At 43.2% G+C, this 26337-nt stretch overlaps 1 protein-coding gene across 2 annotated transcripts; it reads right to left on the bottom strand.

The window, feature by feature from the left end:
* Positions 1–531: 531 nt before the first annotated feature.
* Positions 532–26337, bottom strand: COPZ1 (coat protein complex I subunit zeta 1). Of its 2 annotated transcripts, XM_088469205.1 has the most exons (10): positions 26232–26327; positions 23272–23382; positions 13427–13495; positions 10778–10859; positions 8634–8725; positions 5989–6044; positions 4834–4911; positions 4182–4233; positions 2505–2543; positions 532–1497 (listed from the first exon to the last, which is right to left on the bottom strand). In XM_088469205.1, exons 1-10 carry the CDS (start codon positions 26247–26249, stop codon positions 1450–1452), a joined length of 645 nt encoding a protein of 214 aa, XP_088325331.1. In that variant the 5' UTR covers positions 26250–26327; the 3' UTR covers positions 532–1449. The 2 variants fall into 2 exon arrangements, with proteins under 2 accessions (XP_088325331.1, XP_088325332.1); XM_088469206.1 differs by lacking the exon at positions 23272–23382 and having other exon boundaries at positions 26232–26337.

The raw sequence follows: 26337 nt of genomic DNA, 5'->3' as shown, positions 1-26337 counted from the left end.
AAAACAAAATGTAGTCATTTGTAGTACAATGTTTTTGTCACGTGAGGAGGTATAAACAAACTAAATAGGTATTTTCAAAAAATTCTATGTTTTCTGGAAAAAAAACAAAACTAATTTATGTGGATGCTGCATTAAAAAAAAATAAAAAAATAATCTGATGTTGGGTTGTGTCCAAGCTAAAAGGTGCCAAAAATAGGCCCAGCAAAGTGGTGAGAAAAGACTATGGTTTGGGACTCCAGTGTGAGTTTCTGTATTGATGCAATTTCCTTGGTTATTTCAGCTTCTTGTGTGTTATCCGTATAACGCCGATTAAAGAGATGGATAAGGTTTGATTTATTAGTAAAAGATTGTTCCTGGCTAGACAAGGGTGAATCTTCCTTTGTAAACCCAATGGAAGTTCCATGCATCCAAATGCAGCAAGGTATAAGCAGCATTGGGCTGACTAGGTCGCTACGCTGACAACATTTAATGTTAGCGAGCGAAACAAAATCACAATTAGAAAGTGAAAGCAACTGGAAGACATACAGTACATATTGTCATGTCATTTATTAATCATTGTAAAAGTTTCACCTTGTACAGCATTTTCATTGTCACAATGAGGCACAACTTCAGTACTGAAGAGCTGCTTCCAGGCTACTGTGTAATTATAGCAGAGACTCCTGTTCCTAAACAATGAACATCTTTAAGACCTAGCCTGCTACGTAACCTTGGGAACTGGGGCTGTGCTGCCCAGATACAGCCAGGTATACATGGCACACATTGTATTGGTCCACTTGGTTATATTAAACAATTTCAGTTTATATATATAAAAAAAAAAAAAAAAAAAAAAAAAAAAAAAAAAGGAGTCTTCTGTTCCCCATCTGCCAGTGTGGAGTACAGACTAGCTCTCATAACATATTTGGGCCCGGTACATGCAGTGCAAATGACAGTCATCTCAATTGGGTATGTCGCTATGTGCTTAACGTCCCATGGAGTGGAATGGGCAGCTGATGGTGAAAGCTATTCCCCGCTTTAAAGATCATGAATTTTAACTTGCAGCTTCCAATGATTATGTGATACATGAGTCTGTGTTAATGCAGCTTCGTGGCCCTTCCCTAAGAATAACATATGGTGACAATTTCAGGGCTCTCATGTGTACTTCATTTAAGCTGTTCTGCCGTTCTTACCAGCAGGACAGGAGCATAGTCACCGACTGTTCACACATAATGAACCAGTAACACATTATGGGGTTAGGTACTTTAAATAGAGGCTTTCCAAGTAACAAGGCATAACACACCAGTAGGACACTTCAGTGCCAGGAGCTATTGTCCCGTACTGGAGGTAATACACATTAGTGCCACTGCCCTAAAAACACAGGGGTTTTAAAAATAGAAGATTGGAGACAAAGTGGGACAATGGCAACCCAACGCATCACAAAGGAATGAACATGTCCTGGTACAGAAATAGCAGCTATCGTAGCAGAGACCACTTGATCTGCTCTTTTGCAGACTGCAGCACCTGAAAAGAAACAAATCAACACGGTTACTATTCTCATACAGGAGCCCCCGCTCATTCTATCAAACCCTTTATGGCTAGATAAGAGACCAAGGACAAATAAGGAAAACATTTCAATTTAAAGATTGGTTTCTTCTAAAAGGTCTGCGATGACTGGACACTAAACTGTATGCACGGCATTTAAACAGTAGAAATTAGGTGTGGGTATGATAGTATATGCTTTAGGGTCATGAAGAAGAGGTGTTGTTCTCAGGACGGTGCAGAGCGCAGATGGGGATTTAAATCAATTTTTTCTTTTATTTGAACACAATTGTATTTATTTAAGCTTTGTAAAAGGTGTGTGATCACGATGTAATGCACACCTCACCTGTGCACCTCGCTGTATCGAAGTCTCTTGCAATGACAAGGTCTTCACATTGAGACACCATGCCGTTAGTAGACCTTTCCACACATCTATAGTTGCGAAGGTGCAGAGAAGCCCTGGGCAGGGTATTTCCTGACTACTAGTGCCATAAACAAGGGAAAACTTGCCCCTGGTCTTGTCCCAATGTTGGAATGTTTTTGTGTGTGACAATATCAATGCAGTATCTCAGTGGAGAAATGCAACTTCAAGAAGGATCAGAATGAAGTTGATGAAAGGCACCAGAGGCCAACATCCCAGTCATGCAGTAATGTGTCCCGGGGCTGCATTCACAGGATGTAGAGGACTACATGGCACCTTTCACTGGATATCAAAACATTTCTACTAGTGATCGTACAATTCAGAGGTCGCTCACTGTATAGTTCTGTTAACGTCCATCCCACCCAAACTGCAATTAATAATTAGATGTCCCTGTTAGCAGTGAGTTACACTGCAGTGAAGAGAAGACATCCCATCATCTAGAATACAATTACTATATACATCATAGTATTGGTCACTGTTAGTACATAACAAAAAGGGGTTACTCAACAATAGCAGCTTCTAACCCAAACAATTGGAGCCATGCAGTCACATAAGAAAGGCAACCTACCTGTGAGACCGTTTGTTCTGTGAGTGGAACATCATCACCCTGAGGAAAAGAGAAATGTCATGAGCTGAAGATTAGCTTCCTTAGTAATATTAGAATAAGGGGATTCTAACGTTTTTCTAAATAATAATTATAAAGTTCCCTTTCTAGGTCTCTTTATATTAACCTCCACACTTCCAGGCACCCTACTGATCTTTGCTGTACTGTAGCCCACTGACACCTCTTCCATCATTCTGTAGCTCTGCAGGTGGCTCTGCCAGTAGCTGGGCACAGATTCCTAAGAGCACAGCAAACACTGTAACAGCATGCTAATGGGGCCCATAAATCTGCCTTCTCAGCAGGCATTCACAGGGAGCTGTGTGGAGGACCCAGGGGACAGATGCTGGTAAGAGAAACAACATATGGTGATACTGCACTTAACTAATTCACCACTAGCAGAAATACACTGCACACTCCGATCAAGCAGCTTCTGTGTTGCTCAGTAAGTGTCTTTAATGATAGCGGACTTAACTGCTTATTGGATGTATTAGGGGGGCATCAATATTGTGTATACTTTCTCTTATGGTAAATTCATCAGCTTTCTAAAGATAGAAAAGTGCACAAGTATATAGTGGTTTATGGTGTATATAAAGGTCATAGACAGCAGAACCGCAGATGGTATGACCAGCTCTTCTACCTCGGGTTATATAGTATGATTGTTTTCACAGTGATGTACACACATAATTGTATTAGTACTACAGAGCTAATATTGCTCTGGATATCCCAGCAAGCCTACGGCAGACCCCGTGGGTGATAAAGTAAGCAAAACCACCAAGTGAGACCTGTCTGCCTGTTTTACAGGCTCAGTGTCTGCACATACAGAGGGCCTCAATCACCAGGCTAATTAGATGCCCAGTGCAAAATGCCATTGTTCGGCACTACCGCATCTAGACGGTCTACTCAATAGTTAAAGGTCCATACTGACTCGCCGTTCCATAGGGCACCTAGGTTTACGGAGAGGCAGAACCACCTGAATAGGTGGCAGTGTGCAGAAGTGTGACACTTCCTACCCCTTTACACTCACCCCTTTCATTAAACTAAACTTTTCCAATTGTCTGCACAGTTTAGCCGCATTGATGGCTATAATTATTCAACAGAGTGAGGGAACAGTGGGATAAGTCTTACTACATGTGGACATTATTTTTGTTTTATATTGAGCAAAGTGAGAGTAGAAACAAAGTTCTCCAGTGAAATGCCACAGCAAGTTATTAACGTCATGTAGCCTAACAAAGGTCGTAGCAGTCTATTTGCAGAGTGCTAACAGCCTTCTGCAAGGAAAGCTCCTAAAATGTGCCCCTACACTCCTCTCACATGCTCTGCACCCTGGTGTGCTTACGCTGTACTCCTAGGGGACACCCTCATGCAACCTTTCTCCTCTCATCAACTGGTGCAAATGTAATCACCCTCTTGCACCACAAACCCATGTACACAGGTGTATTATCAGCTGCATGGCACCAGCGCAAACAACTTAGTCTAATGGTATAAACATCTTGTCTCTATTCTGTGCTGGCTTTCCTGTAACTATTCCCCCAATGAAGTAGGTCTAAAATACAGCAACTAAATCCACTGCGCTATAGTATTCTATCTCCATAGAGCATTTAATGTGGGAAAGCAATTAAAGATAAAGTCATTTCCACATACCCTCAAGGCAACACGATGAACCACTTGCTGGGGGTCACTCTCCAGGATGACACTGCAAAGAGGGGTAGAGGAGAATGGGGTTAAATGAAATGAAGGTTATCGTTTACCAGTCATACTAGTAAAGTCCTCCAGGCTCAGGCGAGTTAAAGAAAAGCCAATTGCTACATGTCATTATAGCTAGAGCACAGCGTCTCAATCTGCAGAAGCCTATGATGGAAGCATTCCTAATGATGTCATTACACGGATACATAGCAGCACTTAGATGGTAATGACATTGTTAGGAGCTGTTCTCCTTACAGAGTCTCTATGGTGGTAACTGCTGCGCTATCACAATTCAAACAAAAACAAGCACAGACGGGAAATGTACAACTTCCAGATTAACACTTCTATTTACAATCACAGGAGGATTTTACGGTCTTCATTGTGAATGCGAATTGCCTTGTGTTCATGCTCGATATTAACCACTACAGTGCTAGGAACGTATACAGACAATACCACGGCTTATTAACAATAGTATTTTAGTACTGAACAGACTTTATCACCTAATGCAGGTGAGAGGTTTTAGATGGTACTACAAAGTAATGCAGGAACAGATGTTATATATATATTACAGTTACAGATAAGTGTCCAATGCACACATCTAATTTCTTACCCGCCATCTATTATCTCATCAACCGCCAGGAACAGCCCTTCCATGTTCTCCAGGAGAGTTCGCTTCTCTACATTTTTTCTGCAGAAGAAGATTTGGCATTAGTTACATTTCCTTAAAGACATCAAAAGCAGGAATGACACCGGAAAGCTCTTGACATGTATTACAAACATACCAAGGAGATTTTTTGGGGGGACTCACACTAACGGGCAGATTCACTTGCACATAGGTTGTGTGGTGCGACGACTTCTCCTAGTCCAGTACCCAGAGCTATTCAATTAGAGACCCGCGAGACACAGCAGGTAACGCTGATGTCTGCTCGCACCTATGGCTATTTGAATCTGCCCCAAGAATCTAATTCTGATACAAATTTCAAACTTCAGTTACATTTTGTTTTACACCATAGATCAGGTAAATTAGGGTAATTTTATTTGAAATTCTCATTTGAAAGGGAGAGACCCTAACACCCCCTATACTACCGTATATCTCTTCATAAACCTAAGGGATCTGGGAACCTGTAGTTTCAGACATAGACCCTTGCAGGTGCCTGCATGCATAGAAGTTTCTATGCTCACAGGATAGAAAAGTTTGTTAACAGCCGAGTGCAAGGTTACTGGCTGAGAGCTACAGCTCTTCCGATCAGCATCCAACTGCCAGCCCTGGACTAATATCGGTGACGGACCCTTGCAGTTCTGCTAGTTGGAGGGATGATGTCAAAGGGAAAAAGAAATTAAAGAGCATTTAACTGCATAATGACCGCACACCCTTCCAAAATGAAGGGAAGATTTATCAACATCTTTCATGGATTTTAACTTTGAAATTAGAAAGGAATACATTTCACCTTCAATGTATTTAGTAGTCATAACAGAAAAGACTACTAAATATTGATTGCAAGATGCTATAGTACTGGGCAGCATGTCCTGGTTTCCTATGTTTGTAGAGTCTTTAACAAAATAAGGAATGCAGAGCCATCAATCCCATGAAATACATCAGTGGAGTCAAGGTTTACAATACGACAGACACTATGTAAAAATAGAAGCACAGCTTTAAAATGCGTGGAAATGTGTGATTGTGTTCACTACCATGCATATGACAGCATAATACAGCACAGGGTACAGCGATTATGTATGCAAGAAGGACTGCCACCTTGTCACTTACCGGAGCATTTGGCTTAACGAGTCAAAGAGGCAATTCAGAACAGCCATCAGCATGAGCTGTACAGGGTTAAGAGGAAATATAAGAACACACATCAGCAGAGTTTCTTTTAGCAAATTTCTACAGTAGGTCCACATGGATAGTAATTAAACCACTTCATGCCATTAACCACTGCTTTGATAATTATCAGAAAACCAGAATCTCAAGCAAGTGAAATCGTATTACTAATGGTTTTGATATTCGTTACCATCCCACCAAATACTGCAGTAGTCCCACATTCTAAAGAACAAAAAGTTATTCTGCACAAACAAAGACTTTCGGGCTATATGCCAAATAGAGTTCTTCTGAACTTCTGTAGGGGAACTGGGCATTGCTTTGACATATGTACTGGCAAAGAATATCAAAGAAAAACACCATATGGTCTGGGACACCATGGGCAAACAGACCAAATAATCACTGCACCCACTGTAGCATGGTGCCCCTAGAGCTACATTATGTCTGCATTCCAAGCCGCAGAGCGAGTCTTGGGGGGTTACACTTCTAGAGCAGCTGCAAGGTAATTTTCTTGCCATGTTAATGTAAATTTAATGCAGTCTGCATGTAGCCCACAGAGTTCAAGAACTCCGTATCATTTATTTAAATATAAAAGGACTTACTAAACAATTTGCAGTGATTCGATAAAGTCAAAGTGGCCAATTTGAAATGATTTAATGGACATCTGTGTGCCATTAAAGAGATATAAGGCTGTCAGGAATAACATTTTAAATCTAATTTAGTTACACTCAAATACTTTAACCATTCAGTGCTTGTATCTCTTATTCTGCAATGTCGTAACACAGTCTCTCACAGAGGTCAACAGAATTAGAAATGAGGAGCCAGTCAGTGACACCTAATATGTACAGCGTCTTCGGAAGCTAAGCAATAGGTAAATCCAATGAAAACACCCCAAAGCAGATGTGCTCAGTTGTGCCCAGTGTAGGTGAAGGCACACACTAGAGGTAGCAAGTACGGTGCTATCACTGTGTATGCATTTCCATTTCCCTGTTGTCAGTTTTAGGCTGTCCAAACTTGTTCACTTTGACAATGGTAAAAAGGTAACTGCAGAAATCCTTTGATTTAGAACATTCATTTGAAAAACAAAATCAATCTGAATTTGTGGCAAAGAAGATGAGGGTTTTCTAAAGGAATGATGCTAATACAGTTTCTACAAGTGGTATATAATCAGTCACCTCCTAATAATGATATTATACATTATGCCTTTAAGTTCTGCAGAAGCATTTGTCCCCTTCTTTGATAATCTTATCTTTAGCCCAGGATATGCCGCTTTAGCATTCAAATCCTAGTTAGCAGGTGGGGTCCTGTTTGTGAATGATATTACAGGTTTAGTCTCCAATATCTAAATATTCCGAATACGGAATTTTTTTGAGCATGACAGATAGTGAAAGCTTTGTTTTTTGATGGTTCAAAGTACACAAACTTTCTATAAAGCACAAAATTCTTAAAAATAAAGTTTAAAATTACTTTCAGACTGTGTGTATAAGGTGTATATGCAACATAAATGAATTTCAAATATGTACACACACTTTGTTTGAGCCACAAAATTATTGAAAAATATTGTATAAAATTACCTGCAGGCTGTGTGTATAAGGTGTATATAACACATAAATGCATCCTGTGTGTATATTTGGGTCCCATTCTCAAGATATCTAATAATGATATGCAAATATTCCAAAATACAAAACACCCCTGGTCCCAAGCATTTTGGATATGGGAGACTTAACTTGTATACGTGGGCATATCTTTCAAATCTTTGCAGAATTACAAGAACGTGAAGCGTGCTGTGACTACCTGGATCTGGTGCTCTGCTGTACAAATGGAAACGGTATGATTTACAGCCGGACCCATGCTCGGCGGTTGGAATCCCGACAGCGGCATCCCGGAAGAGGAGGAAATCCCGATCGTCCAAGGTAAGTATTGTCTAACCTAATTCTACCCCCTAACCCTCCCTTAGGGGTGCCTAACCCCCCCCTTCCCGCCGCCTAAACCCAAGTCCCTAACCTTAAGTTACCTAATGCTAACCCCCCCTTCCCCTAGCCCAAACCTATCCTCCCGGGGGGGGAGGGGCGGGGTGCCTAACCCTAAATCTCCCCCTCCTCCCGCCGCGGCTATCCGCGCCCGGCGTCCCTTAGATTGGGATGCCGGGCACTGGTCTCCCGACGTCGGTAAAATGACGGTAAGATTTAGACGCCTGTCATTTACCCCTCACCGGGATTAAGCAGTCGGGAAGCCGGCTGTCGGGATTAGGTCCGCCGGCTTCCCGACTGCATATCGTACAACTATAGAGCAGTTATTAATGGCGAGTTAGCCCCATATTGTACAGCCCTGCATAACATGTGAGCGCTTTATAAATAAGGGATAATAAAAAAGTAATTGTGAAAGTTGCGATTCATGTTTAAAGTCTTGCTCCTGTTTACTTGCATGTTATTATGAATTGGGAACAGCTAGATTATATTATCCTACTTACATGCAGACTACTTAATTTTTAGTAATAGACTCATTAATATCAGCGTTGTGGGAAGAGTCAAGAGATGGTGTAATCCAATCAAATGCTTGCACACAAGAAGTTATGAACAAGCTGTGAAACATACCTCGTTCTCATGGGAACTCCCAATGACGTAGAAGTACAGGTCAATGCTGCTCTTATACACAACGGTCAGCCCTTCTAGCAGAGCAATTTCACCTGCAAAAAGATGCAAAGATCAGCCAGATCTGCCGATTACAGAGCAGACACAGCCAGATCTGCCGATTACAGAGCAGACACAGCCAGATCTGCCGATTACAGAGCAGACACAGCCAGATCTGCCGATTACAGAGCAGACACAGCCAGATCTGCCGATTACAGAGCAGACAGCGCCAGATCTGCCGATTACAGAGCAGACAGCGCCAGATCTGCCGATTACAGAGCAGACAGCGCCAGATCTGCCGATTACAGAGCAGACAGCGCCAGATCTGCCGATTACAGAGCAGACAGCGCCAGATCTGCCGATTACAGAGCAGACACAAGAGAAACAGGCGGCCAGCTTATAAATATGTATCACCTCTACACATTATATATATATATATATATATATATATATATATATATATATATATATATATATATATACACACCAAGGATAATTACTTCTAATGTTGGGTAAGCCAGCACAGGGCTTTAACTAGGTGTATGCAAGCGGCCAGGGGAGCAGCTCCTGTTTTTGACTTCCATGGTCCCACAGGCACAATTATTATAATTTTTTTTTTTATAGGAATAGGCATGTCTGTGTATTAATAATATGCTGTTCTACTATTTTCTGGCATCTCAAATGAGCTCCCCAGATCCCCCTGTAATGCAGCACACATCCTTGGGCACAAATCGCCTGTACTGCAACACACTTTCTTGGGCACAAATCACCTGTACTGCATTGGGTACACAGCCATCAGTGCGATGGAAAGCAGTGTCCATTTTCTTGTAGTGTATATCCTCCTAATTCTGATTTCTTTCCTCCATGATGGGCGGAGTGTAATTGAGTCATCACCATGCTGCGCCCACCTAGCCTGACTTCAGGGGGATTACTAGGCCTGGCTTCAGCGGAGGGGGGGAAATCACCCACTATTTCAGAAAGTCTCCCTGACATTTAGCGAGAGTTGCAAGTATAATGTAACCGTGCATGCTTTATGTGTTGTTCGGTTAGGGTATGTATCCATTCATTTAAATAAAAAAAGAAATAAGTCCTTAGAGATATACAACAGACATTTTGCAGCAATACTACAGATGAGTCCTCATACATCTAGCTTTTTTGCACGTGACTCGGTAGTGCCGAGCGTCTTTTCGTGCGACTTTTTACCTTAAAATAAATAGATATTTTAATCAGCAGAAGCTGCTTGTGCCGCTATGCAGCATGCCTATGTCCTGTGAGTGAGTGCGTGTGCCGCTATGCAGCATGCCTATGTCCTGTGAGTGCGTGTGCCGATATGCAGCATGCCTATGTCCTGTGAGTGAGTGTGCCGCTATGCAGCATGCCTATGTCCTGTGAGTGAGTGCTTGTGCCGCTATGCAGCATGCCTATGTCCTGTGAGTGAGTGCCGCTATGCAGCATGCCTATGTCCTGTGAGTGCGTGTGCCGCTATGCAGCATGCCTATGTTCTGTGAGTGCTTGTGCCGATATGCAGCATGCCTATGTTTCTGTGAGTGAGTGCTTGTGCCGATATGCAGCATGCCTATGTTTCTGTGAGTGAGTGCTTGTGCCGATATGCAGCATGCCTATGTTTCTGTGAGTGAGTGCTTGTGCCGATATGCAGCATGCCTATGTTTCTGTGAGTGAGTGCTTGTGCCGATATGCAGCATGCCTATGTTTCTGTGAGTGAGTGCTTGTGCCGCTATGCAGCATGCCTATGTCCTGTGAGTGAGTGCGTGTGCCGCTATGCAGCATGCCTATGTCCTGTGAGTGAGTGCGGATGTATCTGCATGTGAAATGCTACGATACAGTATCACCGTTTCGCATGCAGATACACCGGCAGTCGCACACAGAACATAGGCATGCTGCATATCATTTTAATCAACATAAGCTGCTTGTGCTATCTATTCGCATCGCTGTGCAAATAAGATGCATTTGAAGGTAGAAAGTAGCAGAAAAGACGCTCGGCGCTACAGAGTCGCACGGAGCTCCCACGTTGTGTCGCGACTTGTGGCGAAAGGAGGCTAAATGTATGTGGACACATCTGTAAATGTTCATAAAACACAAACACTTACTGTCTGTCCGATGAGTTTTATTGAAAATATTCTTCTCAAAGGCCTTCTGTTCCTTCACCGTGGGATATGTCTCATCATAGTACTTTGGCGAAAACAGACAGGCATAATATAAAAATAGGTCTAAAAACACTGAAGCAACAAACTTTAACCAATACTTGTGTCACTGAAAACTTTTGGCCACGGCTGTATGTATACTTTTTATAACTGGATAATAGACCATGAAGTACTACTACTGTAACAGTTGTCAGTCATAATCAGACTAATGGCGCATATCCACTACACGATTAGCTCCATGAGCGATATAGCGTAGCGTGTCCCCAGCAGTGGTGTGCTCAATGACCTTAATGACATTGAGCACACACAAACACTGAACGATATCTTTCACGAAATCGTTCAGTGCCGGCACCCTCCCTCATCTCCGAACCTGCACAACCTGACGATATCGTCAGGTTGGACAGCAGGTTCGGGCGATGAGTGACATAGTGATGCATTTCCACTGGACAATATAATGAACGATTACGATACAGTTACCGTTCATTATATCGTCTAGTGGATATGCGGCTATAAATAGATAAATAAACAGACCAATGAATTTTATCTGTCTGTCTGGTTATGCACTCAGACACCCCTGCACCGACTGGGATGAAACCAACGCAAGGTGGTCCAGTTACTTCCTGGCCAGTTACTTCCTGGGTTTAGAGTCCCGTTCGGACCTCCCGCTGGTGTACGCTGGGCAGAACCTTGAGCTGGGGAACCTGTTCTGGGCATTCCACTGGATGGAAACTTCACAGTGGGGTGGCAATTGGTCTGGGATGCCTAACTTAATAATTAGAAGACTTAAACCTGGGCAATGCTGGGTACTTCAGCTAATAATATATTATTACAAAAATAAACACACACTTAAAATACTGCACTGCAGAGAGTGATTCAGCAGTTTATCCTCTAGTCCAGTATTTCCCTAACTCATTCCTCAGGGAGCACAAACAGTGCAAGTTTTCCAGGTCTCCTCACAGGATCACAAGTGAAATAATTAGCACCACCTGTTGATCTTTTAAAGTCTGTCAGCCAGAAATACACCTGTGCACCAACTAGGAAAATGGAAACTGTGCACTGTTAGTGCTCCCTGAGGAATGAGTTTGAGAAACAGTGCTCTAATCAAATAGTAACAGAAAATGAGTGTATTCATGGTTATGTGTAAAAAAAATAAAATAAATAAATAATAGTCATGAAAATGAATAAAGAACAAACATTAATCTGTACACAGTAAACAATGATGACATACTGTTACAGAAGTCATCAAAAACGCTCCCAAATGAAGCCCTACTGATCTAAAAACATTGGAATTTCAAAAACCAAAGTACAATTCTCCTGTAACTGGCAAGGAGTGAGCGATAATAAAAAAGTCAGTGTCTGCACAAATTAAGAAGCAAGCCATGAAGCCCATAGAAGCCAGCTGTGTGTGAGCTTGAGCACCCCCATATTTGTGCAGCCACAATTTTCAGCTATATGGGTGGCACCACTCAATCCTTTAAGAAAAGTTGTCTCTAATGGTAGTACCGGTTTAAGCAAGGTGTTGAAAGCCAGTTACAGAGATGTAGTGGTGCTCCAAGATCCCGCCTCACAGTGAATGTCCTGTCGCAGGCTTGGCTGAGAAAAATAATTTCCTTTTCACCCACTATGTCCCACATGGAAAGACTTGTAAACAAGTTTGGAGATAGTTAAGAAATGTATATGACCTTTGTATCGCCAGACCCTCCAACATGACCCGTTCCATTAGGTACAAAATGCTCTGCTCCTGTACTTCCCTCTTAATTTATGATTGCAGCCACCTGTGGTGAAACATCTGTCTCCTCAATTAGTTCACTACAGGTGACTGCAATCATACATTAGGTGGGAAGTCCAGAAGCAGAGAGAGTGTTTTGTACCTAATGGAACGGGTCATGTTGGAGGGTAGGTATCGCTATAAGAAGGAAGCGGCATGTAAATCGCTAGTTTCTAAAATGACACTTGACAGGTTCAGCAGGTGTCGGAGACACTGACTGGTTTCTTCATGCAGACTCACGATTTCGTCTGTTTTTTATGACCATTACGAAAAATGTTTTTATTTTTTTTTGTAACCATTTGACTAGAGCTGGCCTAGCCAACCTGTGGCTCTCCAGCTGCTGTGAAACTACTAGTCCCAGCATGCCCTGTCACAGTTTTGATATTAGAGAATGCTAAAATTGTGGCAGGGCATGCTGAGATGTGTAGTTTCACAACAGCTGGAGAGCCACAGGTTGGCCTGGTTTGGACTAGGGGATAAACAGTTATAATCCACTCACTGCAGTACAGCAGCATGATATGAGGGATACAGAGTTTATTGATTTTGTACAGGCTTTTCCTCACAGCGTCACTAGTGGTCTCATAGGTTGATCCCTGTGACAACCAATTTTATTCACCGACAGTTTAGTGAGAGTTGTACACCGTGTGTATAAGACGCCATGGTGTATTTTATATGAGTAAGAGCTGTACACGCCACAAGTTGTAAGAAAGTAAAAGGGGTGATGGCTCCAACAATCATGCAGCCCGTGAAACAATGTAAGAGCAAAGGGCAGATACACTGAGTCATTGTTGGTAAATCTGTAATATGACAGTGAATACTGTACATACCTTAGCAAACAGCCTCTCTCCATCGTTGTCTAATATGAGAACAGCTTTCACTGTGTACAATGAGGGATCCTGCCAGGAGAAACACAAAATTATCCTATCACTCAGCATCCACCCCCCCACCTCCCTCCCCACACGCCTAATGGAGAAACAGCCTTGATGAATGGGTCATGGAATATATAGATTTATTTATTTTAAACTTATGAGATGTAAAACTAGTACAATGTTGTAGTTGCTATAAGAAAAAGAATAGTATTAAGTTAGTCACTGACTAGATATAGACACACTGCAAGTTGTGTAATAAAAAGGAGATGGAGTAGTAGGCTTTGGCAAGGGGGGGGGGGATATACTTGGCTATCTGCCCCCCGTCACAGTGTAACCCTCCAGTCAGATTCAGGCTTTTTCCAGATGTACTAGAGCCCTCGAGACAAAGTTCTGTGATGCACTGACTTCCACATACTCACAGCCTGAGTGTATAACAGAACTTCACCTCAAACGCTGACTGGCCATCACTTCCAGCGGGTGTATAAGGAACATCAATTATCACAGCGGTGTTCACCAAAATCCCGATACGCACAAGGGTCACTTTATAAGGAACATAAAGTTATCATTCACTAGGCGTAGAGGTAAATACAGACACCATGGAAATACAGGGCCCGATTCAGAGATTGACACTAATGCCATTGCAGCTACGATTTCGCACGCAACGCAGGAGCAAAAATATGCTGTCTGCAAAGATCACCTGAGTATAAGGACACCCACTTGTGCAACGACGCATATCTTCGTAAATATCGGTAACATCGCTGCACATAGGCGGCCATCTTGGCCTTGCGGCAGGTCTGACCTGCTGCAGCCCTGGGTGCTCTTCAGACATGCAGAGCTGCATATGCACTCGCAGTGGCTAATTTATGCACGCCCATGTAACAGCATTTCAGCGGACAGACGCCTGCGTTTCTCGGACCACCCCCTTGTTACCACCCCCAAACGCTGACAACCTGTCACTCACTCTGTGATGGATTCCTATGTGCGTCCGCGATCAGAGTGTGATCGCTGCATACGCGCAGTGCTGCTTATACGCATGCGCAATGGCAAACAATCGCTCAATTGTGTGCGTAACCGCCTTTGCGTCCATCTCTGAATCAGGCCCACAGTTAGTACTCACAGTACTTAGTGCAAATGTCAGACATACCGGCAGGTATTATTCAGGCTAGCTAGCATTTAAGAATTTTTTATTGCTCACTACGCTGAGGCCTATGGATATGGTGCAGGAATACACACTATGGGTGACTCTATAACCGAAGGCATTCCATGTATATTTGTACAACACTGTTAAACCTCTACTCCAGCACACCATTCGCTCCAATGGTCTTGATGACAGGACCTACCCACAAGCTCCTATGGCACATACTGCACTACCACTGTACCACTCTGGCCCTCTGCTTATCTCACTGTACACCTGTTTTCTTGGTGAACCAACTTGCTGCATCACTCTCACTTACTGACAAACCCTCAACAATCTCCCCCCTTAATAACTGTCAAATCTCACCTTGGTATATTCTCCCTCACAACCACTTAGATCTACCAGTCTGGTATCCACCTCTCACTTCCTTGTACAAGACTTCTCTTGTGCGGAGACCCACATATTCCATGTTTAAAGCATTTAAGGCCATATCCACCTATACTACTCACACTGATAGACCTTTATAACTGCCCAAACTGCACTCGCAGGCGTACTCACTCCTCTGGCCCAAGCTCTTTACCTATGTGATTGTAGCCCTACTCATGAGCACAACCTTTAATACCTTTTGTTTTCGAGTCTGCATTTATTATGTCTACCTGGCATATTCCCATTTTCGATATGTCCTGTTTACCTGTCTATGCAGGCATATGGAGCACTGACACCTTACAAATCAACGGTAATAATAATAAAAGGTTTAGTCAAATTAAAGATCTCTGTTCAATTCAACGCGAATTGAATAGCGCCGGAATGAGCTCTTGAGAAAACACCGTTTAAGGCAGGAGAACGAGCATTCCCCGACCTAACAGTGCGCGTGCGCAGAATAGAATAGCTCCGGGACTGAAGTGTAATAAAATTATAACACACACACACAAAGCTGCGAGGTAGGCAAGTTCTGATGCCATTGCCAGGATTTCAGCGAGGCACCGCACCCTGCCCAATTTCTAGAGGGCAGAAAGCACACTGCCCTCCGGCACCCCAATGAAACAGCCTGCGGGTTCTGTCCCCTCCCGCTGGCCGCAGCATCCCACAGGTGGGGAAAACAGTGGTGCAGCGGTTACTGCCGGTGAATGGATGCCGTGTGGAATGGATCAATTCACAGTGACCAAAGCTTAGGGGCTGCCCGGTATGTCTAAGTGCCAGGCACAGCCCCCAAGAGTGACGTTAAGGGGACGTGTCACAAAGAAACGCCCCCTTTTCATTGGTCACTTCACGTTTTGGGACATGCGCAGAAGTGCCCTTTCCCTAAATGTCTGGCGCCGGACCTAGGGGTTAACACACACACACACACACACACACACAGTCAGGTCCATAAATATTGGGACATTGACAGAATTTTCATATTTTGGCCTCTATTCACCACCACAATGGCTTTGAAATGAAACACACAAGATGTGATTTAACTGCAGACTTTCAGATTGAATTTGAGGGTATTTACATCCAAATCAGGTGAACGGTGTAGGAATTACAACGGTTTCTATATGTGCCTCCCACTTTTTAAGGGGCCAAAAGTAATGGGACAAACTAAGCAATCCTAAATCTAACTTTCACTTTTTAATACTTTGTTGCAAATCCTTTGCAGGCAATTACAGCCTGAAGTCTGGAACGCATAGACATCACCAGACGCTGGGTTTCATCCCTGGTGATGCTCTGCCAGGCCTCTACTGCAAATGTCTTCAGTTCCTGCTTGTTCTTGGGGCATTTTCCCTTCAGTTTTGTCTTCATCAAGTGAAATGCATGCTCAAATCGGATTCAGGTCATGGGATTGACTTGGCCATTGCATAACATTCCACTTTTTAGCCTTAAAAAAACTCTTTGGTTGCTTTTGCAGTATGTCCAATGAGTTCTGAAGCATTTGACTGAATATGAGCATATAATATTGCCCGAAACACTTCAGAATTCATTCTGCTGCTTTTGTCAGCAGTCACATCATCAATAAATACAAGGGAACCAGTTCCATTGGCAGCCAGACATGCCCACGCCATGACACTACCACCACCATGCTTCAATGATGAGGTGGTATGTTTTGGATCATGAGCAGTTCCTTTCCTTTTCCATACTCTTCTCTTCCCATCACTCTGGTACAAGTCTCATCTGTCCATAGGATGTTGTTCCAGAACTGTAATGGCTTTTTTAGATGTTGTTGAGCAAACTCTAATCTGGTCTTCCTGTTTTTGTGGCTCACCAATGGTTTGCATCTTGTGGTGAACCCTCTATATTCACTCTTGTGAAGTCTTCTCTTGATTGTTGACTTTGACACATATACATCTACCTCCTGGAGAGTGTTCTTGATTTGGCTAACTGTTGTGAAGGGGTTTTTCTTCACCAGGGAAATAATTATTTTGTCATCCACCACAGTTGTTTTCCGTGGTCTTCCGGGTCTTTTGGTGTTGCTGAGCTCTCCGGTGCGTTCTTTCTTTTTAAGAATGTTCCAAACAGTTGATTTGGCCACACCTAATGTTTTTGCTATCTCTCTGATGGGTTTGTTTTGATTTTTCAGCTTAATGATGTCTTGCTTCACTGATCGTGACAGCTCTTTGGATCTCATATTGAGAGTTTACAGCAACTGATTCCAAATGCAAATGTCACACCTAGAATCAACTCCAGACCTTTTACCTGCTTAATTGATAATGAAATAACGAGGGAATAGCCCACACCTGTCCATGAAATAGCTTTTGAGTCGATAGTCCCATTACTTTTGGCCCCTTAAAAGGTGGGAGGCACATATTGAAACTGTTGTAAATCCTACACCGTTCACCCGATTTGGATGTAATTACCCTCAAATTAAATCTGAAAGTATGCAGTTAAAGCACATCTTGTTTGTTTCATTTCAAAACCATTGTGGTGGTGAATAGAGGCCAAAATCTGAAAATTCTGTCAATGTCCCAATATTTATGGACCGGACTGTATATATACATACATATACATTAAAGTTAAAAGTTCTGAGTACCTTTGAATCTTTAGGGGGGAGAAGCGGGATTGCATTCACACATATACAAGCATCAGGTACCTTGCAATATTCCAGCAGTCCTCAGGACCACTATACTGCATTTCACATCTCAGTGCCATATTTAAGGTCATTAAAATACTTGGTCTGTATTGACTACTGCTGCCAGATCAGCAGCCAAGCATCTTATATGCCAGGCCAAAGCCACTTCATATCCTCATTCATTACCATGGGGCTTTTGTATTAATTAAATCAGAAAACATCTCATTACTAATAAACCAAGTACATTTAAAAAGCCTGTTTAATCATTTCATAAATCTATGGCGACTGGGCCAGAACAGCTACAAGCAGCTCAGCACTTGATTAATCTCACTCTGGAGATGAAAGATGAGTGACTTGGATCAGATAGTTATGCTGCTGCTGTAAGGTGGAGGGTAAGTAATTAATTCTTATGTGCACATTATTTACTAGTAGTTCAATTAGCGCTCAAAAGCTGATGTAAATAAATACTGACCCAGGCATTAAAGGCTGGACAGGCTGCGACATTGCTATATGACATACAGTTAATTGTGTCTGGAACTTAATATCATTCAATCAAATTGCTCCTAAACATAAGGACTATTTATGCTCTGCCATAACTCAATAAACCTGGGTTTCAAAACTTAAATTCACAATTCTTATAGTCCCAAGTAATCACACCAGCCCCATGCTAGCTCCAGGTTTCATCCAACTCAAAATTAGGGATGAGCGGGTTCGGTTCTCAGGGAGACGAACCCACCCGAGTTTCGGGGACCCGGGGCGATCCGAGCCAAGCTTGGATCTCCCTGCCTGCCCTGGATCCCTCACCCGATGCAAAACCTTGCGATGCCGCTGTCGGGTCGCGAGTTGTATTGAGCGGGCTTAACACTGATTGGCTGAGAGAGCCGTCTGTCACGGCTCTCATCCAATCAGCGTTAAGCCCATTTAATATGCAGACGGGAAGCAAAAAATGATGGCGCCCACCATCGCTCGCTGCCTGACACCGCCGGCAGCCCCTGCAGCCAACACCCCCACTGGCAGCATCCCCCGCTGCCAACACCCCTGCAATGCTGCCCCACGTACTGAGGACACCGTTAGCGACCCCTACACTGCCGACTCTCCCACACTGAGGACACCACCAGCACCCCTGCACTGCCGACACTGTCAGCAAACATGCACTGAGGACACCGTTGGCACCCCCGCTCTGCCGCCACCACCACCCTGCATTGAGAACACCCCTGCACTGCTGACTCAAACAGTACACCTGCACTGTGGACACCGCTGGCACCCCCGCACTGCTAACATCGCAGAACTGAGGACACTGCCAGCACCGCCATTCCATGTACCGAGAACACAGTCGGCAACCCCGCTCTGCCGACACTGCTGTCACAGTAAGTGCACTATTGGTGTATCCAACCCACACTGTATAACACACTGTATCCGTGTTGGAAATTGGAAGCTGAACTGCCACATGTTAGTGCCGCCCACTGTGTCACTTAGCTTAGTCAGCCAGCTAGCTGAATGCAACCTTTTGGCTTTAACTAGATGAAAAATAGAATATTGTGAGGTGGTCAAAATTGATTGGAAATGACTAGAAATAAATGTTATTGAGGTTAATAATACTGTAGGAACAAAAATAGGCCCATTTTATTGATTTTAGCTGTTTTTATGATATTTTAAGAAAAAAATCCAGATCCAAAACTAAAACCCGAAAAACAAAAAACAAAAAGGAAAACAATCTGGGGAGATCCAGATCCAAAACACGAAGTTCGGCGCACATCTCTACTCAAAATACAGATGTGTCCTCACTCGTCTTTGCTGCAGTTGTACCAAACAGCCCCTCTTGGTGCACCTGGTCCTGTGAGACTGCTAGCGTCGGACGCCTTTTTTTGCCGCAAATGTGGCGTGACCAGGACACACCAGGAGAATGTGCTTACTAATTTGATGTGTGACACTTGTATATCTGTGTGCGACTGAGTCTCTGAATCAGCATGCAAAGTGCTACGAGGCAGCGGCCACAGCTTTTTTCCATATGAAGTTCCGTTTACAGACTCACCTGCACACAGATATACAAGTGTCACATATCAGCACGGTCTCCTGGTACGTCCTAGTCACATCGCTTTGTTAGATGCATTTTTGGCAAAAGGATGCAAAATAAAAAAAAAAAAAAAGATTCCCGGCGACACCAAAGGGGTTTTTGATGAATCCCGGAAATGCATAGTCTCGTGGCAATCCCAAAGAGGCAATGCGCTGCACTGGAGTGCAAGGGACAGGTTGCAGCAAGGAGAGTGGCTACCATGCCTCTGAAGGGGATTTCAGTTTTGAGAAGGCACTAGAACCAGGAGCAGGTATTCTGGAAAATACATCGGTCTGGAGATTTAAAGATAAATCTGCCAAACCAGTGATCAACACACCTAAGTGCATATTTTACCACATATTACAGTTAAGAGACTAATCTACATGTGCTACTAACAATTACATTATAGATTTTATGTTCATTCTATTTATCTATTGGGGATGAATTTACTGTGAATGGTGCACAGTCCAAGGTCATTCAGATGCAGATCCTTATTCTAGGATTATGCTACTCATCCAATGAGAGAGCTCCCCTTTGACAGGTCAGGATGCAGGGAGAGTCATGGGGCTGCTATCTCTCTGCCTTGTGACAGTGGTATCCCTGCCTCTGTGCCTCTAGTCTGTGTACACAGCCCTGCTGGGAGGTGACAGCACAAGGCTCCTCTGCTATTCCACCAAACCAATCATCTCCTTCCTCTGTGGGTCGTTATCCTAACTGCCCGCCATCAGTAGACCCCTCAAGTAGTAGGACTTATTGTTGCTGAGTGACTTGTGTTATATTCACCATGTAACTTTTATATTACAATAGGATGCAGATTGGCAATTTGAATTTTTGAGCTACTTGTAGTGTCACACTTGTAGCTGAATTAATAGATGTAGCACAGGCAGGCAGTATGTGCACATTACAGGACACAAAGCATACTACTGGCAGTATGCATTAAACTTCAAACTCAAAAGGGAGCAATTGCATGAGATATTGTCATCAGCTATGCGAGAAATGCAATGTATTAATCAAGCATGCCAGTGTTAGACACTTAGAGGGTGTTAGGGGGTAATTTACTTAACAGTGGTTTTAAAACTCCTGATTTTGGGTGATTTGTCATCAGCATTTAGAGAGGATTTTTTTTTCTTTTTTAACCACAACACACGGCAACAAATTAGCTTTTTGCAATTTAAAAACATCTGTATGAGCTTTCGGGGAGGGGGGGGGGGGGGGGGGAGAATTTTTACTGAAGTCCTGAGATCAAGCCATAAAGAAGAGTTTGCCAACTGTAGCAATACCCATCAGCTCAGCTATTCATGTATCAAATCTGCTTCTCGCAACAAAATGTCAGATCACATATTAAAACAATTACTGCTGAGATCTTTAATAGATATTGCTGATAAAATTGTGCTAAGCCATGACTTGGTGGATAAGGTTGGTGTTAAGACTTTGTATTGGCTGAGATTTCCTCATTACCGATACCAAGGCACAGCTAACAACACACTCAGATCGACAGCATTTTCAAAGATACCAGAAAGAATGGGGCTGGGCAGCATGGAAAAAGAAAACAGAAAAAGAAAACAGAAAAAGAAAACAGAAAAAGAAAACAGAAAAAGAAAACAGAAAAAGAAAACAGAAAAAGAAAACAGAAAACAGAAACAGAAAACAGAAAAAGAAAACAGAAAAAGAAAACAGAAAAAGAAAACAGAAAAAGAAAACAGAAAAAGAAAACAGAAAAAGAAAACAGAAAAAGAAAACAGAAAAAGAAAACAGAAAAAGAAAACAGAAACAGAAACAGAAAACAGAAAAAGAAAACAGAAAAAGAAAACAGAAAAACAGCTAGTTATTAGCAGATGCTAGTGTCATTTATTACTGAATAGGCTGCCTGAGCGGTTCAAAGCATAAAGAGAGACATGGAAAGCCCTATAAAGTATTTACGTCATTATCACAATTTGTTTGGGGTTTTTTTAGGCATTTTTCTACAGTCTCTGAAGTGCTTTATTAGATCTATTTGCCCCCTTTAAGCTTAATGATTCCTCATGGATTAGATGGATAGGGCATATACAATAATAATGAGGAATACTAATTGTACACAGCCTGCCTTAGGATGAAACATTCAGTGACCCATTCTGGCTGGAAAAGGCAAGCCTGAAAGAAGTGCCAGCAGTCACACTACATTCTGATCAGACTGCAACAGGCAGATCACCAAGTTAGACCAATGACTGTATCCATACGCCCATGTGAGCATATTTTACCAAGCATGCCTGAATAATTACTATTGGATTTCAAAAGAAGTCTGATAGTTTGCAGACCATAAATGTACTGATCAAGTGACAAAATTGGTAAAATATAAAATTCACTATCAAGAATCCTTGCTACTTTTTTTTCCTCAGACTTTCAAACCTAAAACATAGTAAATTACATTGTTTAAACTGACTATAGTAGGAGCCACTTGGAGATCATATCTGGGTTAGAAATGATAAAATGTGCAGCATCAATTATTAACCTTTCTTTCCTCTTTCTGTCTATCAGATATTTCTGTACAACTACTTTAAAAAAAAATAAAAAAAAAATAAGAGGACATAAACCGTTTACTAGATGAATTAATTATGCATGAAATCTAGAACATATAGATTCCTGTGACTAAAGTCCAGTCCATTTTGCTGAAAGCACTGCTAGATTGTCAGAGCATCTCATTATTTCCCCAAGCAGTTTCTTTTTTGGCTCAAAGAGAAGGGCCCCAAAACTACTGTACTTCTTATTGATTAGATTTTACACTGCTAGCACTGCAACAAAGCATATGCTATCATGGGAATTCAGACAGGAACTGAGTTCATGAAACTTCAGTAAATTGTGGAATAGATATAAAGACTGACAGGGTTGGACTGGACCACAGGGGTACAGGGCAATCCCCCGATAGGCCTCACTGCCTGAGGGCCCACCCCCTGCTCTAGGGATCAGGTTCAAGACTGTGCACTTGAACTATATATTATACATATGTTACATTATACTGCAAAGGACTATGAAGTATTTTCTATAATACATTGCTGTTATTAATCTGGTACATGATCATGCATGTTCTAGTAGTATTTACTATATATACACATTTTAAGGGGCCCAGTCCATCCACTCTCTAATGGTTAGCCAAGTCTCTGTGGAGGCTGGCCACACCCCTAAATATGGGCCCCTATCACTGACTTCCCCTGGTAGGCCCTTCATTCCCCAGTCCGACACTGAAGACTGATAATTATAAGTCAACCTTAGTTTCTTCTCCAAATATTTAGGGGCATTAAACATATGGAAGTAGATCAGATAGCAAGAAAGCTACTGTTTAAAGTTGGATCTGTCACCTAAATATAACAAGAGTGTCTAAACAAATTCAAAGAGGATTTTTCACTTGATCATGTGAATTGTATTTCCTCCTATACATAAAGCTGCAAGGAAAGCCGGCTTACCTGTCTCTCACATCTCATTTACATAGAACGCCGCTGGCACCCCCATTTCCGGTGTGTGTGTGTGTATATATGAGTGTGTTGCAAGCTATTTGATCCAGGATATGTATTCTCTCTCACTTTTGGACTACTCACTTTTTCACTTTGCTGTCTAATATCAGCGGCTCCATTATGCAAATGAGAGGGAACAGACAGATTAGGCAGCCCTCTGGTAGTAAAGTAAGAAAGACGGTCTCTGACACTGCACTTTGAGAAGAGGAAAGGACAGAAACAGTAATTACAAAAGTTCCTTTATATTGTTAACATGTAATTGTGTGTTCTACGCAAAGAACAAGATCTGAGAATGTACAAGATGACAGAAATCAAGATGCAGACCATAAATAGCTGGAATAGTTAACATTTGGGAAAAAAATACATTGCATAATATATATTTAGTACTAAAAAAGAAATTTTCAGTTAAACAAAAAGAGGAAAGCATAATATTTCAGGTCAATAGCTTAGCACAACTAAAACCGGATACACACTAGACGATATGTCGTCTGATCCGTCCTCATCGACCAGTGTGTACCGGTTATCTCGCTGACGATGCACGCTCCCATGCATCGCCAGTCGGACCTGCATGCAGGTCCGACAGGCGATATTGTCAGCGGGAACCATGTTGCCAAATGCAACATTGCCCCCGCTGTCGCTCCGTAATAAACACTTACTTCTCATCTGCAAGTTCAGAAATCCCTCTCCCATCAATATGACACATTCACATACCTGTCCCCACATCATTTACAGCCCCCCCCATACCTGTCCCCCCCATCATTTACAGTCCCCCCCATACCTGTCCCCCCATCATTTACACCCCCACCCCTGTCCCCCCATCATTTACACCCCCACCCCCCATACCTGTCCCCCCATCATTTACACCCCCACCCCCCATACCTGTCCCCCCATAATTTACACCCCCCATACCTGTCCCCCCCATCATTTACACCCCCCATACCTGTCCCCCCCATCATTTACACCCCCCCCATACCTGTCCCCCCCATCATTTACACCCCCCCCATACCTGTCCCCCCCATCATTTACACCCCCCCCATACCTGTCCCCCCCATCATTTACACCCCCCCATACCTGTCCCCCCCATCATTTACACCCCCCCCATACCTGTCCCCCCCATCATTTACACCCCCCCCATACCTGTCCCCCCCATCATTTACACCCCCCCCCATACCTGTCCCCCCCATCATTTACACCCCCCCCATACCTGTCCCCCCCATCATTTACACCCCCCCCATACCTGTCCCCCCCCATCATTTACACCCCCCCATACCTGTCCCCCCCATCATTTACACCCCCCCATACCTGTCCCCCCCATCATTTACACCCCCCCCATACCTGTCCCCCCCATCATTTACACCCCCCCCATACCTGTCCCCCCCATCATTTACACCCCCCCATACCTGTCCCCCCCATCATTTACACCCCCCCATACCTGTCCCCCCCATCATTTACACCCCCCCATACCTGTCCCCCCCATCATTTACACCCCCCCATACCTGTCCCCCCCATCATTTACACCCCCCCATACCTGTCCCCACATCATTTACACCCCCCATACCTGTCCACACATCATTTACACCCCCCATACCTGTCCACACATCATTTACACCCCCCCATACCTGTCCACACAAGAGAAATTCACTTGAAAACTGACATGTCTTTAAGTTATGCTATTTAAGCCCCTCCAAGTCCGTAATTATCCATTGAGAGGGGTACACCAGAGGTTCTGCACTGTATCCCAAAATGTTACCTTAGAATAACATTTTCCCTACCTTTTCTCCAGCTGAGGGAAAGTGCACAAAAACAAAAGCCAATTTCCTCCCAAAAAATCACCGCGCAATTTGAATTGCAATGTAATTTGCAGTGAGTTCGCCGTGAGAACGGCTCGCAGGACCCAACTCACACCTAACTGAATTTACCCCATAGCTTTTTCCCTGTGCATCCGGTACACAGTTTGAGCAGTTAGCCTTGTAAGAATTTGAATGCTGGGAGACAACAACCTGACTACACACAGACATATGAAAATGTGATACTCTGGCTCAGTACATCCTCCAAACACGGATGTGCAGCTTGTGGTTACTCACTATGGGAAGTAACCTTGCACAGGCTTCACATGAACAGCCAATGTTTGTATAGCATATTACTATCCATTTGACACAGCACGGAGCTTACACTGCTTATTGTAGACAGGAAAATATAGCATAAAAATGTATAAGAATAATGGGCCATAAAGAGCTTGCAACAGTCTGGCTGGATAACCATGGTGCTGTGATGCCGCTGACAGCCTGGTTTTCTGGTGACAGGGAGGGGACAATTAACTAGAAGTTATGGCCATGAAGTACTGGGAGTAATAGTCAAAATGTGGTCACCCCACGGCCACCAATATACTACAGGGAATTGTGCACTGTTGCGCTGCTGTAATCCTCTGTGATATGTGCAGCTGCACTTTACCAAGAAATGAATTGTCCCCAAAGCTGTGAGAAGACTACAAATCACAATATTTATTGCAATTTGCCTTGTAAGAGCTAGGGGATCAGCATATGTAATCCATGCAATGTACTGTTCAGGACCAAATCTGATGTCTGCAGATAAGCAGCTGGAATGGGACATTTATAGAATATGGAATGATAATATATAGTGAGATTTTTGGTATCGTCAGAATTAAACTGCAGAAATCCTTATAAGATCAGCTGGAATTCGTGGCCTGTATATAACCATTGACCCAATGTAATCACATATTTGTAAGGTGTACAAATGAGGATTATTACCCCATAGTCACACATCAGTCACATATGGGGTGCATTACCCCATTACACCTACAGTAGTTTACAGCTGGGGGACCACTAGACCATGTACCCTGCAACACACTATACTGAGCAGACATATGCCAGTTGTCAAGATCTGGGCAAAGCCCTAATCTCCACACTGCACAGGCACAACCCAGCTCAAGTCCCAGAGATACACATCCGCACAGCGCTCACAAGCCCACTATCTTCAGGCTGAAAGCCAGGGAACTAGCAGCTGCCTTCTGCGGCCTCACTCACCAGCAGCACCGCGTCCATTTTCCTCAGTCCTGCCGACGTGGAGCAATGCGCGAGTTGGCCAACCGAGCTGTCAATCTACAGATAATATCCCGCCCCCTCCCCTATC

The sequence above is a fragment of the Taudactylus pleione genome, unplaced genomic scaffold (assembly GCF_031769625.1).
Source record: "Taudactylus pleione unplaced genomic scaffold, aTauple2 ptg000089l, whole genome shotgun sequence".
Classification (NCBI taxonomy): domain Eukaryota; kingdom Metazoa; phylum Chordata; class Amphibia; order Anura; family Myobatrachidae; genus Taudactylus; species Taudactylus pleione.
The sequence above is the reverse complement of the archived record's forward strand: the minus strand, read 5'-3'. Positions and strand labels throughout refer to the sequence as shown.

Coding starts and splice junctions, on each gene's coding strand:
- COPZ1 (XM_088469205.1), bottom strand. Junction 6,045..8,633: donor GGAGTTCCCATGAGAACGAG/GTATGTTTCACA, acceptor AACCCTGTACAG/CTCATGCTGATGGCTGTTCT. Junction 1,498..2,504: donor CAGAACAAACGGTCTCACAG/GTAGGTTGCCTT, acceptor GTTTCTTTTCAG/GTGCTGCAGTCTGCAAAAGA.